This window comes from Benincasa hispida, chromosome 11, assembly GCF_027475165.1.
Source record: "Benincasa hispida cultivar pf3 chromosome 11, pf3_genome.v1.1, whole genome shotgun sequence".
Taxonomy (NCBI): domain Eukaryota; kingdom Viridiplantae; phylum Streptophyta; class Magnoliopsida; order Cucurbitales; family Cucurbitaceae; genus Benincasa; species Benincasa hispida.
Window position 1 is genome coordinate 42796057 of NC_143488.1, and position 13453 is coordinate 42809509.

A 13453-nucleotide genomic window follows, 5' to 3' on the forward strand; every position below is an offset into this window, starting at 1 on the left:
TTATGACAGTTTCCTCGTCTGCATCATCTGTGAGCTCACGAAATTGTGTTCCTAACATCACTCCGATGACCGGCTCACCATCAACAGGTAACCCCAACAACACATCTATGTCTTGTAGAGTGATAGTGTACTCTCCAACAGACATATGGATATGCATCTCGGGCCTCCATCTCTCGACCAAGGCTGTGATCAGATGCCAGTCCAACTGAATAAATCCTAATCTGGAAAACCCATAGAATCCAGATGTGCGCTGGAGAACTGCTTCTCGACGTCTGCAAGATATTTCTCCAGTAGTACGATCTCACCATACAACATATGATCGATGAATGGATTGGTCGTACAAAACATTAGGATCAACAGGTCCTGGGTTTAAAGCCATGATCTGAATATATATATATTAAAATTGACTATAATTGAATAGTAGAGAAAAGTGTGAGAGTAAAGAATAATGTAAAAAAACTCACGCATTTAAAGAATGTTATCTTCTTTTCTCGAAAAACTCACGCTCCAATGCATCCCTTATTTCTTCTCTTCTTTTCTCGAAATAGTTCACGCATTTGAAGAATGTTATCTGAGCAAGAACATTTATAGGCAACATTTGAGCTCCTTTAAGGACTCCATTTATACACTCTGATAGATTTTTCATCATCCACCTATATCTGAATTCTCCATCATGTGCTCGAGTCCATTGCTCTAGACTAATGTTGTCAAAAAAACTCAGACAGCTCCGATTTATTCCTTTGATATCTTCAATTGCTTTGTTGAACTTTCAAATTTGAAATTGACACCCGGCACGATAAACATAATTTTTCAATGAATTAAATTTATACTTTTTATTGAAGTTGCTAACGATATGTCGTAAGTAGAAACAATTGTGACATTTCAGTCCCATCCAACCATTTGCTGGGTTGTTCACTGCTGTAATTATACCAGCATGTCGATCTGAAATTAAACACACCTCTTCGTGTGTTACAATTTCTCTCAGGTGTTTTATACTTAGTGATCTCGAACAAGCCATCATACCGAGCGGTACTGTTCATATAACAAGTGGCAAGTATTCGACATTCCATACTCGCATTTTATGGCCGTTTGCTCACATTTTAACATGAACTACGAAGATTTTATTGAGGACTACTACAAATTGTCAACGTATGCTGAATGTTACTCTCCTCAATTCCAATCTGTACTACATGAAGATTACTGGATCACGCACCCTAATATGCCCGTCTTACATCCTGATCCATCGTTGTTTAGAAGGCCTGGTAGACCGAAAAGTTCATGTTATCACAACAAGATGGATTGGACAGAACCAGCCACTCGACAACAATGTGGATTTTGTAACCAGTTAGGACATAATCGAAGGAAGTGTCTTTTGTTACTAAGACGAGCTTCAGATAGTTAGGGATTGAATAATAAATATTTTTTTTTATTATATATTCATTTTATTGTATATTCAATTTTTTTATTATAATTTATTGTATATTTAATTTTTTTTATAATAATCTACCGTATATTCAATTTTTTTTTTGTAATCAATAAAGTTTTACATTATAATAATCTAATATACTCAATTTATAGTATAATAATCTAATATATTCAATTTATTCAATTTATTGTCTAATGATTATTCAATTATAGTATAATAATCTATTCAATTTGTTGTCTAATGATTATTCAATTATAGTATAATAATTTAATATATTCAATTTATTGTCTAATGATTATTCAATTATAGTATAATAATCTAATATATTCAATTATAGCTTTGAATCTCGCTTTGAATCTCGCTTTCTCTTAAAATCTCGTTCAACATCTCGCTCTCTCCTACTATCTCGCTTTGAATCTCGCTCTCTCCTTAATCTGCTTCAGCCCACTTATCTCCTTAATCGCTTTGAAGTTTCGACATGTATGTAACCTTCGACAACCTAATATACAAAATTTTGTTCGTAAACAAAGCTAATTCGGAATTTTCTTTCATTCCAAGGCATAACTTATATCCATGCGCTTCATATTCGTCTGGAGTTCGCTCCCAGAAATATAGCCATCCTCACCCCCTCAAGTCAATCCCACAAGCCTCTGTCTAATTCGAAATGATAACAAAATGCATAGGTTGTCAGAAGCAGCTCGAGTCCACAGATTCATATAGTATACCATCTCATTACTTTATTTCCTTTATGAGGAAAAAAAGTAATAAATCTACAATCTCGAGGGTGGATGTGTGTCGAAACTTCAACCTTCGACAACCTAAGCGAGATTCGCGAGATTTTCCTTGTCGAGGGTTGAAGTTTCGACCTATCTATTGTTTCCAAATTTTTCTTTGTTCGTCGAGTTCTCAACGTTCGACCTCCACATTAGTCGAGTTCTCAACGTTCGACCTCTAGTCTCGAACTCCCAAAACAACAATATTTCTCTAATAAGTTTCAAAACAACAATATTTCTCTAATAAGTTTTGAAAATAACAATATTAATATTAAAGGTCCGAGAAGAGAGACATAAGAGTAATTGTACCACCAAAATTTCTCATGCTTACATCATTTTCTTTATAAAAAAAAAAAAACTTTTTTTTTAAAAAGAGATAAAAAAAAATACAAAGTCAACCAAGGGTTGGATAAATCGAAACTTGAGGCTTGAGATTCTCCAATCTCGAGGCCGTTCTTTCTCCGGCGAAAATTGTTTTACTACTTTCTCGCCGATCAATTTACTGTTCTCTGAAAGACTAAGAACTTGAAAAGTGAAACAGACAGAGAGTTTCCATGGACACGATTGAACACACCACCATCGACACCAATGGCATCAAAATGCATTTTGCCTCTATAGGCAATGGTCCCGTCGTTCTTCTTCTTCACGGCTTCCCCGAGCTCTGGTACTCATGGCGCCACCAGCTTCTCTACCTTTCTTCCGTCGGATATCGAGCCATCGCGCCCGACCTCCGCGGCTATGGCGACACCGACTCCCCCGAATCGCATACTTACTACACCGCGCTCCATATCGTCGGCGATTTGGTTGGGGCTTTGGATGAGCTTGGAATTGATAAGGTCTTTCTCGTAGGGCACGATTGGGGGGCGATCATCGCCTGGTACTTTTGCTTGTTCAGGCCTGAAAGAATCAAAGCCTTGGTGAATCTTAGCGTCCAATTCTTCCCTAGAAATCCGGCAATGTCTTTCATGGAGCGTTTCAGAGCTGCGTATGGTGATGATTTCTATATGTGTAGGTTTCAGGTGAATCTGAACTGCCCTTGATTTCTATGAAGGGATTGAATTAATGTTCTTCCCTACTGATTCTAGTCCTAATTTGGATTCATCTTTGTGTTTGTGTTTTAGTTGCTTATTGTTAGATGAATGATGTTATCAATTTGCTTAGCTTTGGTGTTCTACTGTAGATCTGCTCTGTGCATTCTCACTTACATGTACTATCAAAATTGCAAATTATTAATTGTGTTCAATTAGAGTACTCCTTGAAAAAAGTAAGTGATTCTAAAACTATTTTTCCACACCTCAGACACATTGTTATAACATACTAAATAACAAAAAGACTAATAGAGTAAATATTACGGGAGAAGATACAAATATTAGTAATTCAATTCAGTGTAATATCACCTACGTCTGGAGATAATTTACCTAATTACAATATGGTACTTATCTGTAAGAATTCCTCTACAGAGACTCACGAATAACTAATACTTAGTTTCTACTTAGGCTCCCCTTAAGTTTAAGATCTACAGGCTCACATATACTCTTTACATGGACAAAGTTTGAGATCTCCTCAAACTAGCTTATTGAGGCTTTCCCTAATTATGAGCTTCTCTTAACTTCTCTCAAACAAGAATGAGGAAATTAACACAACTTAGATCCCCTAAGTACAAACGAACTCTTGAACACTCTAGTTTGAAACAGCTCGTACAATACATTATAACTTAGTCCGAATGACCATAGGCCACCAGCTTTGCCAATAGTGCAAACAACACAACTTCGAACTTATGAAGGAAAGCACACCTTCACTATTATGATTCACTCCACAAAAACACAAACACCATTGCAATATATAGTGTCGCTTTGAAGATATTCTCTAGACGGAATGAATCCTCCTTGAAAACAATAAGAAAATGGACGCCACAAATCTGCATTAAATAAGGAAAGATATATTTAGACGAAGACTGCAAATCATGGCGCAAATTGCTTGACAAAAGGTAGAACATTTTGCTTGTAAAAAAGATAGCCAAGCATACTGCATAACACGGTTGATGAATCAATGCCTAAAAGATTGTTTTCTTAACATGTTCATTTTAAAGTTCTTTATAGCTTTTTGACTGTTTCATCTTTGATAAAATCAAATTCAGATCTACAAACTGTTAACTAAGTGATTGCTAACTTTCCCGAGAAAGACTTTTGTAGTGCTTTGGGTTGGAAGATTCCTTCTTGCTAATATATTCATGAATAAATAATATTGAAACCATTTTCACCTTTTTTAATTGATGTTGGTCTTCTTATACATTCATGGCATCTAAAACAACTAAATGTAGATTGATTTCTAACAGGTTCCAGGAGAGGCAGAAGCAGATTTTGCATGCATTGACACTGCTCAACTGTTCAAGACAACACTATCTAATAGAAGTACTCACGCTCCATGCTTGCCTAAAGAATATGGATTTCGCGCGATCCCGCCACCGGAAAACCTTCCTTCTTGGTTGACAGAAGAAGATATCAACTATTATGCTGCCAAATTCAAGAAGACAGGCTTCACTGGAGCATTGAACTATTATCGCGCTTTTGACTTGTAAGCCACGTTTATTTACATTCGAGTTCGACGTTAATATTGTTAGATATCATGACGTTTCAACTCAAAACCAATTGGTAATGAGAGGTATTGAAATAGAAGAAAAGAAGACGACACAAGGAGTTTACGTGGAAAACCCTAATTCAGGGAAGAAAAACCACGGTAGAAAAGGACTTATTATTTAATGTCATACGTACAATAGACCCAACCTCAAATATAAATAGAATGAGGTGAAACCCTAATTTAGCAAATATAGTATAAATTACAACAATGCCCTTAGGGTTAATTCAACGTATTTCAACACTCCCCCTCAAGTTGGGGCATAGATATCGGCAAGACCCAACTTGCTAATACAAGCTTCAAACGTCTGTCTCGATAACCCTTTCGTAAAAACATCTACAATCTGTTGGACTGAAGGTACATAGGGAATACAAATAGCTCTGCGGTCTAACTTTTCTTTAATAAAGTGTCTGTCAATTTCCACATGTTTGGTTCTATCATGTTGCACGGGATTATTCGCAATACTGATGACAACCTTATTATCACAATATAGCTTCATGGGCCCCAGACTACTCTCGTGAAGATCAGATAAAACTTTCTGCAACCAGATTTCTTCACACACTCCCAGATTCATAGCTCTATACTCTGCCTCAGTACTACTTCTGGCCACTACACCCTGTTTTTTATCCGCCAAGTTACCAAATTTCCCCATACAAAGGTACAGTACCCTAAGGTTGACCTTCTATCAGTCATAGATCCGGCCCAATCTGAGTCAGTATATGCCTCGATGCTCCGTGTGTCATGTTTCCTGAAACCAAGCCCTTCCCAAGGGTGGACTTCAGGTATCTCAAAATTCGAGTCACAGCTTCCATGTGCTCCTCATATGGACTCTACATGAACTGACTTACTACACTCACAGCATAGGAGATGTCAGGCCTAGTATGAGACAAGTAAATCAATTTTCCTACTAAGCATTGATACCTCTCCTTATTTACAGGAACTCCTTCCGAAATACTTTTCAGTTTACTATTGACCTCAATAGGAGTGTCAATAGGTTTGCATCCAGTCATTCCTGTTTCCTTTAATAAGTCCAGAGTGTACTTTCGCTGAGATACAGATATTCCTGTTTTTTATCTTGCCACTTCCATCCCTAGAAAATACCTCAAACTACCAAGATCCTTGATTTCAAATTCACCTGCCATCCTTTATTTTAGCTTAGCAATTTTTGCCGTGTCATCCCCTGATAGGATGATGTCATCAACATAGACTACCAACACAGCAATCTTTCCTAAAGGTGATTTTTTGGTAAACAAGTTATGATCAGAATGCCCCTGAACAAACCCTTGGGACTTAACAAACACGGTGAACTTGTCAAACCATGCCCTAGGGGACTGCTTCAACCCATATAAAGACTTCCTGAGTTTGCAAACATGATTCCCAAACTTAGCTTCGAAACCTGGAGACGGACTCATGTAAACTTCCTCTTCTAACTCACCATTCAGGAAGGCATTTTTTACATCTAGTTGATGTAGAGGCAAATCTTTATTTACGGCGATAGACAGGAGAACACGAATCGGGTTTAACTTAGCCACTAGGGAAAAAGTTTCTGAATAATCAATCCCATACGTCTGAGTGAACCCTTTAGCAACTAACCTGGCCTTATATCTCTCGAGCGTTCCGTCAGACTTATACTTCACTGTGAACACCCATTTGCAATCAACTGTTTTGTGACCTTTAGGGAGAGCTACTATCTCCCAAGTCTTATTTGTCTCGAGAGCTCTCATTTCCTCTATTACTGCTGCTTTCCACTCGGGAACTTCTATGGCCACATGTACACTGGTAGGTATTGCTAGAGCATCTAGTTGGGTAGTGAAAGCCTTAAAACCAGGAGATAAGTTACTATAGGTTAGAAAACTATGCAGAGGGTACTTTGTACATGACCTGGTTCCCTTTCTCAGAGCAATTGGCATATCCGAAGTGGTATCATAGTTGTCAGTTTTCGTCTGTCCCACTTAAGTATCAAACTTTTGAGACAATTCTGCATCTTCTTGAGGATCTTTCAGCACCTCATTACCTCTTGAAGTTTCAACCTTCTCTGAACTCATTTCATCATTTTCTATGTTCCCAAACTTCTCTTCAAGACTCTCCTCTGAAACAACGGGATCTTGAACCTGAGCTAGTTCCGACGCTTGGACACTTTTCGATGGAACACCAGAGCTTTCATGAATTTCCTTTCTGAGATTCTTCCTATAGTATGTTATCCAGGGCACTTGTCTAGTAGGAAGAACCGACACGGGAACAACAGGAGCAGAGTTAGGTTCAAGACTAGGTAGACTGGGAACAACAGGAGCAGAGTTAGGTTCAAGACTAGGTAGACTAGGTCCAGGAACATTGGGGCTAGGCTCAGGTTCAGGAATATTAGGACTAGTCTCAAGATTGAGGCTAATAGGTACGGAGTATGTGGAACTGTTAGTCTTTTCATTCGTGGTCTCCCCCTAAAGATGACTAACGGAAAAGAACGGTTTATCTTCAAGGAACGTGACATCCATAGTGACAAAATATTTTCTGGAAGATGGATGAAAGCATTTATAGCCTCGCTGATGAAGGGGATACTTGACAAACACACATTTTTTAGCTCGTGGAGCAAACTTAGTCCGGTGTGGACCATGAGTATGAACAAAGGTTGTACACCCAAACACACGAAGAGGAACCTCAGGAATAAGACGGGTAGACTGATAGGACTCTTTGAAGCACTCAAGAGGGGTTTGAAACTTTAGAACTCGTGAAGGCATTCTATTATCAAACCCCTCTTGAGCAACAAAATAGGGGGTTTAGAACTGATAGGATCGCATCTCCCCACAGGTATGAAGGGAGAGACGCTGGAATTATCAAGGAATGAGCAACTTCAATGAGATGACGATTTTTCCGTTCAACCACCCTATTTTGTTGTGGAGTATATGCACACGAGTTTTAATTGATGATCCCTTTTGACACTAGGAATTCCTGAAAGGTGTGGTTGACAAACTCACGACCATTGTCATTCCGAAGAATAGCAATCTTTGTGTTGAACTGTGTTAATACAGTGGTATAGAACTGTTTGAAGGTAAATAAAACCTCGGACTTATCAGCAAGGAGATATACCCATGTAAGTCGGGTATGGTCATCGATGAAAGTTACAAACCACCGTTTACCAGACAGGGTAGAGATACTTGAGGGACCCCAAACATCACTGTGGACCAGGTGAAAAGGCTGGGTAGGTTTATAGGGCTGAGAAACAAACGACACGCGATGTTGTTTAGCACGTATATAAACATCACAAGATAATGAAGAAACATTCACATTATGGAATAAATGAGGAAATAAATATCGCATATATTGAAAACTAGGATGCCCAAGACGAAAATACCACAATAAATAATTTGTTTCAGACATAGTAAATGAAGATAAAAGACTAGTCCTAAACAAGCTTCTGGAGGAAGCATCTGTAGAAAGGAAATATAGGCCTCTGTCATATCGGGCAGTGCCAATCGTCTTCCTCGAGCTCAAGTCCTAAAACAAAGCAGTATCTGGTGAGAAGACAACTCTACAGTTCAAATCTTTTGTTATTTTGCTTATTGATAATAAGTTGTAAGAAATTTTAGGCACATGTAAGATATTTTGCAGAGTTAATCCCTGAAATGGTGACATCTGCCTTTTCCAGCAACATGAGCGAAGGACCCATCCGCAATTCGAATCCTTTCATTTCCAGCGCTTGGATAATATGAGAGAAACCGGTCGGATGAGCCAGTCAAGTGATCGGTCGCTCCTGAAGAATCCATAACTCATTCCCTTCAACAAGGAAACTAAAATATTGAGGGTTACCTGATTGAGCAACTGTTTCGATCCCTATGGTACCTGAATCACCAGGGTTGGTCACTAGAGGCTGTGTCTGAGGTTATGCAGCCCCCTAAACTGATTCACCACTAGAGCACGCCCAGATTTCGATTTGTCATTCGGAGGGCAACGTTTACCATTTGGAGGACAACCATGCAATTTCCAGCACTGATCCTTCGTGTGCCACTGTTTTTTGCAATGTTCACATACTTGGGGTGTTTTACTATTCTGCTTGTCACCATCAGCTCCAGCAGACTTTACCCCGAAGGCAGCTGACTCTACAGTGGTAACACCCGGCTCGTTCATTGCACTCAATCTATCTTCTTCCAATCTAACCTTTGAACAGACCTCCATGAGAGACGGAATTGGTTTCTGCCCTAGTATTCGACTACAAACTGTATCAAATTTGGGGTGCAGCCCGGCAAGAAAATCATACACACGCTCAACCTCTTCTATCTTGGAGTATTGAATTCCATCTTGTGGGCAGTTCCAAATGATCTCCCGACATATATCCATTTCTTGCCATAACAACGACATCTTGCTGAAGTATAACGTTACATCCATGCTCCTTTGTTTGCATTCGTGAACCTGTTTACGTAGAGTATACAGGCGGGATGCGTTCTGACACCTCGAATATAACTGTCGGACTACATCCCAAATATCTCGGGTAGTAGCTGAATAGAGTAAAGATTTCCCGATTTGTGGTTCCATGCTACTGATTAACATTGAGTGGAGCAAAGAATCCTCTGCCTTCCAGACACGCTCTTGAGGATCCCCAGGATTCGATCGTGGTATCTCTCCAGTCAAATATCCAAACTTATGGCGTCCCTCAAGAACCATGTTAATTGTTTGGGACCAAGAGAAGTAATTTTTCCCATTCAACTTCTCTCCCGTGATCATTCCTACAGAATTTCCAATAGTTCCAGATAAAAAATTAGTAGTAGGAAGAGTAGGAAACATTGATACCAGATTTTCTGAATACATCGGGGAAGAATCATGGTCATTCAATCTGGCTCCAAGGGCGGCCATCTATTGCTAGAGACTAACCAATTGTTGTTGGAGTTCTCCATGAGATTCAGATCTGGAATTTTTTTGTTAAAAAATCATGGGATTTTCTTTAACGGAATCACCCATTTGAAACTGAGGCTGAACTGGATACACATGAAGAATAAGCTATCCACCATGGTACTATGAAGAAGCTATTGTCGGAAGTCCACCGGTGGCAAAGTTCGGCAACTTGTGACCAGCGCTGCTCCCAGATGGCTATGATGGTGGGTAACGGACAGAAGGCTCGGCGATCGGCTGCGTGGTTGAAGAAATCGCGTCGATCTGACCCGACTCGGCAGTTGGAGCAAACCCACGACTGTCTAGTGCAGATCTGTTCTGTGCGGCGCCGAGGGACCGATCGGCTGTAAATTGTTCGCGTGCGCCGGCTGGAGGACGTGCGAAACTGAGACGGTCGCGTGCGAAGTCAAGGGTTCGATCGGTTGTGAACCACTCGCGTGCGCCGGCTGGAGAGCGTGCGAAGCGAAGAGACCTTCCTCGATGGTGTTCAGTTGGAACAACTGAGTCTGGAAGCTAATCGGCGCGCCGGCTGGAGCAAGCCCACCACCTGCTGTTCGGCTTGCTGGCTGGATCTGTTCGGCTGAACCACCTGGGATGATGGTTCGGAGATAGCGGTCAACTGCTGCTTGAATCACAACCTCATTAGTCAGCGTACCTTCACCTATCAAGTTTGATGACTGAGTTTCTTCTATCGGGGCTAGGGTTTCATCACCTTGCTCTGATACCATATTGAAAAATAAGAAAAGAAGACGACACAAGGAGTTTACGTTGAAAACCCTAATTCAGGGAAGAAAAACCACAGTAGAAAAGGACTAAATAAATTCAACGTATTTCAACAAGAGGAACTCGGATTGACACTCTTTTCTATGTTTCATGTTCAACGGATTCGTGTTTTGACATTGACTACATGTTTTTTTTATGTGCATTTTCATAGCAAGAAACTGTCAATTTGTTCCTCACTTAGAAATGCATTTCGTTAGCTATATGTGAAAGGCAGCTGATAGAATTGATGGTTGATTTGGAGTATGAAGCTGAATTGATGTATGTCGCAGAACTTGGGAGCTGACGGCACCATGGACGGGAGCGCGGATTCAGGTACCAGTGAAATTCATCGTCGGTGATTTGGATATAACTTACCATTTTCTAGGAGCCAAGGAATATATCCACAATGGCGGATTCAAAAGGGACGTGCCATTGTTGGAGGAAGTAGTAATAGTACAAAATGCTGGCCACTTTGTCCACGAAGAAAAGCCACATGAAATCAATACTCACATTCATGACTTCATCAAGAAATTCTGAACTCCATTTCCATTGTTGAATGTTGCTACTTTATGTTGGGTCTTGGAACTTTTGGTACTTTCAGCTGTTCATCATTTTGTTCGGTCATTGAAAATTAAATGTGTTTGGAATATTTTTCTTAATTTATGGTAGTTAAAGTTAAACAATGGGATTTTGATTCTCTCAAATATTTGATGCTAATAATTTTTCATTCGTATTTTTCAATCTCTTAAAATAATGAATCAATTGGTATATTACCTTTTGAAACGTTTCCTTTTCAATAGAAATAATAGAAACTTCTTCATAGCATAGTTCCTCAATCCTTATATTGTACATATAGTCCTGTGAGAGAAAAAAGAACGTCAAATTTACATAACAATATCTATATTACCGGTGTTGTATCCCTTTTATTATTTTTATTTTTTTCATAAACACCAATTGTACCCTTCCCTTTAGTTATTTGTGTCAATTATAAAAAATGCCTATGAACTTTACACTTTGTCTAGATGGAAACCGTTAAATTTTTATTTAAAAAATACCCCTGAATATTCACAAGTTTCAAAAATACCCTTAACTTAATAAAAGTTAAAAATACCTCAATCGTTAGTATTCGAATAGAAACCGTTAATTCCTCGTGAAAAAAAAGAACTTCAAAAATTAAAACAAAAAGTTAAAAAAATACTCATACCATTAATATGATGATCAATTTGTTTATTCTCTTAAGTTCAAAAATAACAAATTTTAAAACAAATTATATGACCATGTTTCCCTTTTGTTTTTAGTTTTTGTTTTTGAAAATTAAGTCTATATCATCTATATTTTTTTTTATCATGATTTGCATATTTCTTTTAAGTACAATGGTTGAATTCTTAGCCACAAAAACAACATTTTGAAAACTATTTTTTTTAGTTTGCAAAATTTGGTCTCGTTTTTTAAACCATTGGTAAAAAGTAAATAAAAGAAGAAATTTGGAGGTGAAAGTAGTGTCTATAGGTTTAATTTTTAAAAACAAAATGGTTACCAAACAGAGTTATGTATATTCTCATTTTTTTCCCTATAGATACTCTCATATTTCTCTTAATTTTCCAATTCTGAACTTACACAATTATTCTCAACAACCAAATAAAAACCAAAATTTTACGTTAAAACATAAAATCCCACAAAATTCTAAAATCAAAATCTCCTCTTAAAATATATCAAAACGATAGATAGTTAAATAAAAAAAAATATTTGGCCATTAACACGCAAACAACTACTATGTACAATTTTGTTAAAATATGCAAGTCTAATCATTTGATGCTTTATTTATTATATTTCTTTGTATTATAGTTCATATACCTTAATCAAAGTGTGCAACTTTATTTATTTATTTATTTTAGATAAACAAGTGTCAAATAGCTAAAAAAGGGGAATAAGAGTGTATTGAAGAAGGGAGAAAAAGATGGAAAATAGAAAGGTAAGACGTTATTAACCGCTTTTGTTCATATAACAAGAAGAGTATTTTTTAACTTAGGTATTTTTTAAATAAAACTCTAACGGTTTCCATCCAAAACTAACCATAAGGCTATTTTTTTAACTCATTTTCGAAGTTTCGGGATACTTTTGAAACTTTTGAAACTTCAGGGGTTATTTTTTTTACACAAAGGGGATGTTTGACAATCCAAGGAGAATTGAGTTGAATTGGTATTTTTTACAATTCAATGTTTGTCAACCAACTCACCCTAACTCTCTCCAATTCTCTCTCCCTCTAATGTTTTTAATGGTTCCACCCATCAGTCTCCATTGCCGATTACTGCTACCACACTCCGACGACGTACTCCGATGACCACCTTCAAATGGCCAATTTCGACGACCAACTTCGAGCTCTAACAACCACCTTTGACGACGCTCTGACAACCAATTCTGACAACCACCTTAGTACAAAACAACTTGGACTTTCACATTCGCACGACCAACTTCGACGAAGAACTTCAGGCTCCATCAACCACCTCCGACGAAAACTTTAGCGACTAACTCCAACGACTACTTTCGTACAAGTAACTTCGATGACATACTCCGACTACCACATTCGTGTGCCCAACTTTGACAACCATTGATAAAAATAAAACGATGGGTTTAATTATCCACCATTTTATCACTCTCACTCTCACCCGTTTTCTCACACGTTTTCATTACTCTCCCAACTCCCTCAATTACTTTGTCATTTCTCTCTCTCATGCATCTCTTCATAGTTATTCCCCTTCTCTTATCTTCTCTCTTTTTTCAACTTCTGGTTCGTTTTTCTCATTTTTTCTCTTCTTTCTCTGTTTGGATCGTATGGGTTTTATTTCCCCTTTTCTTACTCAACTCTTCCTTTCTTCTTTTTGTTTTCTTTCTATGGTTGTTCTTTTAGATTTAATTATTCTTCTTCTATTTCCTTTTTTCTTATATCTAAAAAATATTACATTCGACTTTTTATTATTGT

At 38.0% G+C, this 13453-nt stretch overlaps 1 protein-coding gene across 1 annotated transcript; it reads left to right on the plus strand.

Moving 5' to 3' along the window:
* Positions 1 to 2598: 2598 nt before the first annotated feature.
* On the plus strand, positions 2599 to 11156 carry LOC120090228 (epoxide hydrolase 3). The gene is made up of 3 exons (XM_090307492.1): positions 2599 to 3218; positions 4535 to 4773; positions 10764 to 11156. The coding sequence occupies exons 1-3, from the start codon at positions 2754 to 2756 to the stop codon at positions 11008 to 11010; spliced, it is 951 nt and encodes a 316-aa protein (XP_090163618.1). The 5' UTR covers positions 2599 to 2753; the 3' UTR covers positions 11011 to 11156.
* Positions 11157 to 13453: the final 2297 nt, after the last annotated feature.

What these genes read in the sequence shown, in the direction of transcription:
- LOC120090228 (XM_090307492.1), top strand. Translation starts at nt 2,754, where the DNA reads ATGGACACGATTGAACACACCACCATCGACACCAATGGCATCAAAATG. An exon ending in TCTATATGTGTAGGTTTCAG is followed by an intron (nt 3,219 to 4,534) that starts GTGAATCTGAAC and finishes GATTTCTAACAG; the next exon opens with GTTCCAGGAGAGGCAGAAGC. An exon ending in TATTATCGCGCTTTTGACTT is followed by an intron (nt 4,774 to 10,763) that starts GTAAGCCACGTT and finishes TGTATGTCGCAG; the next exon opens with AACTTGGGAGCTGACGGCAC.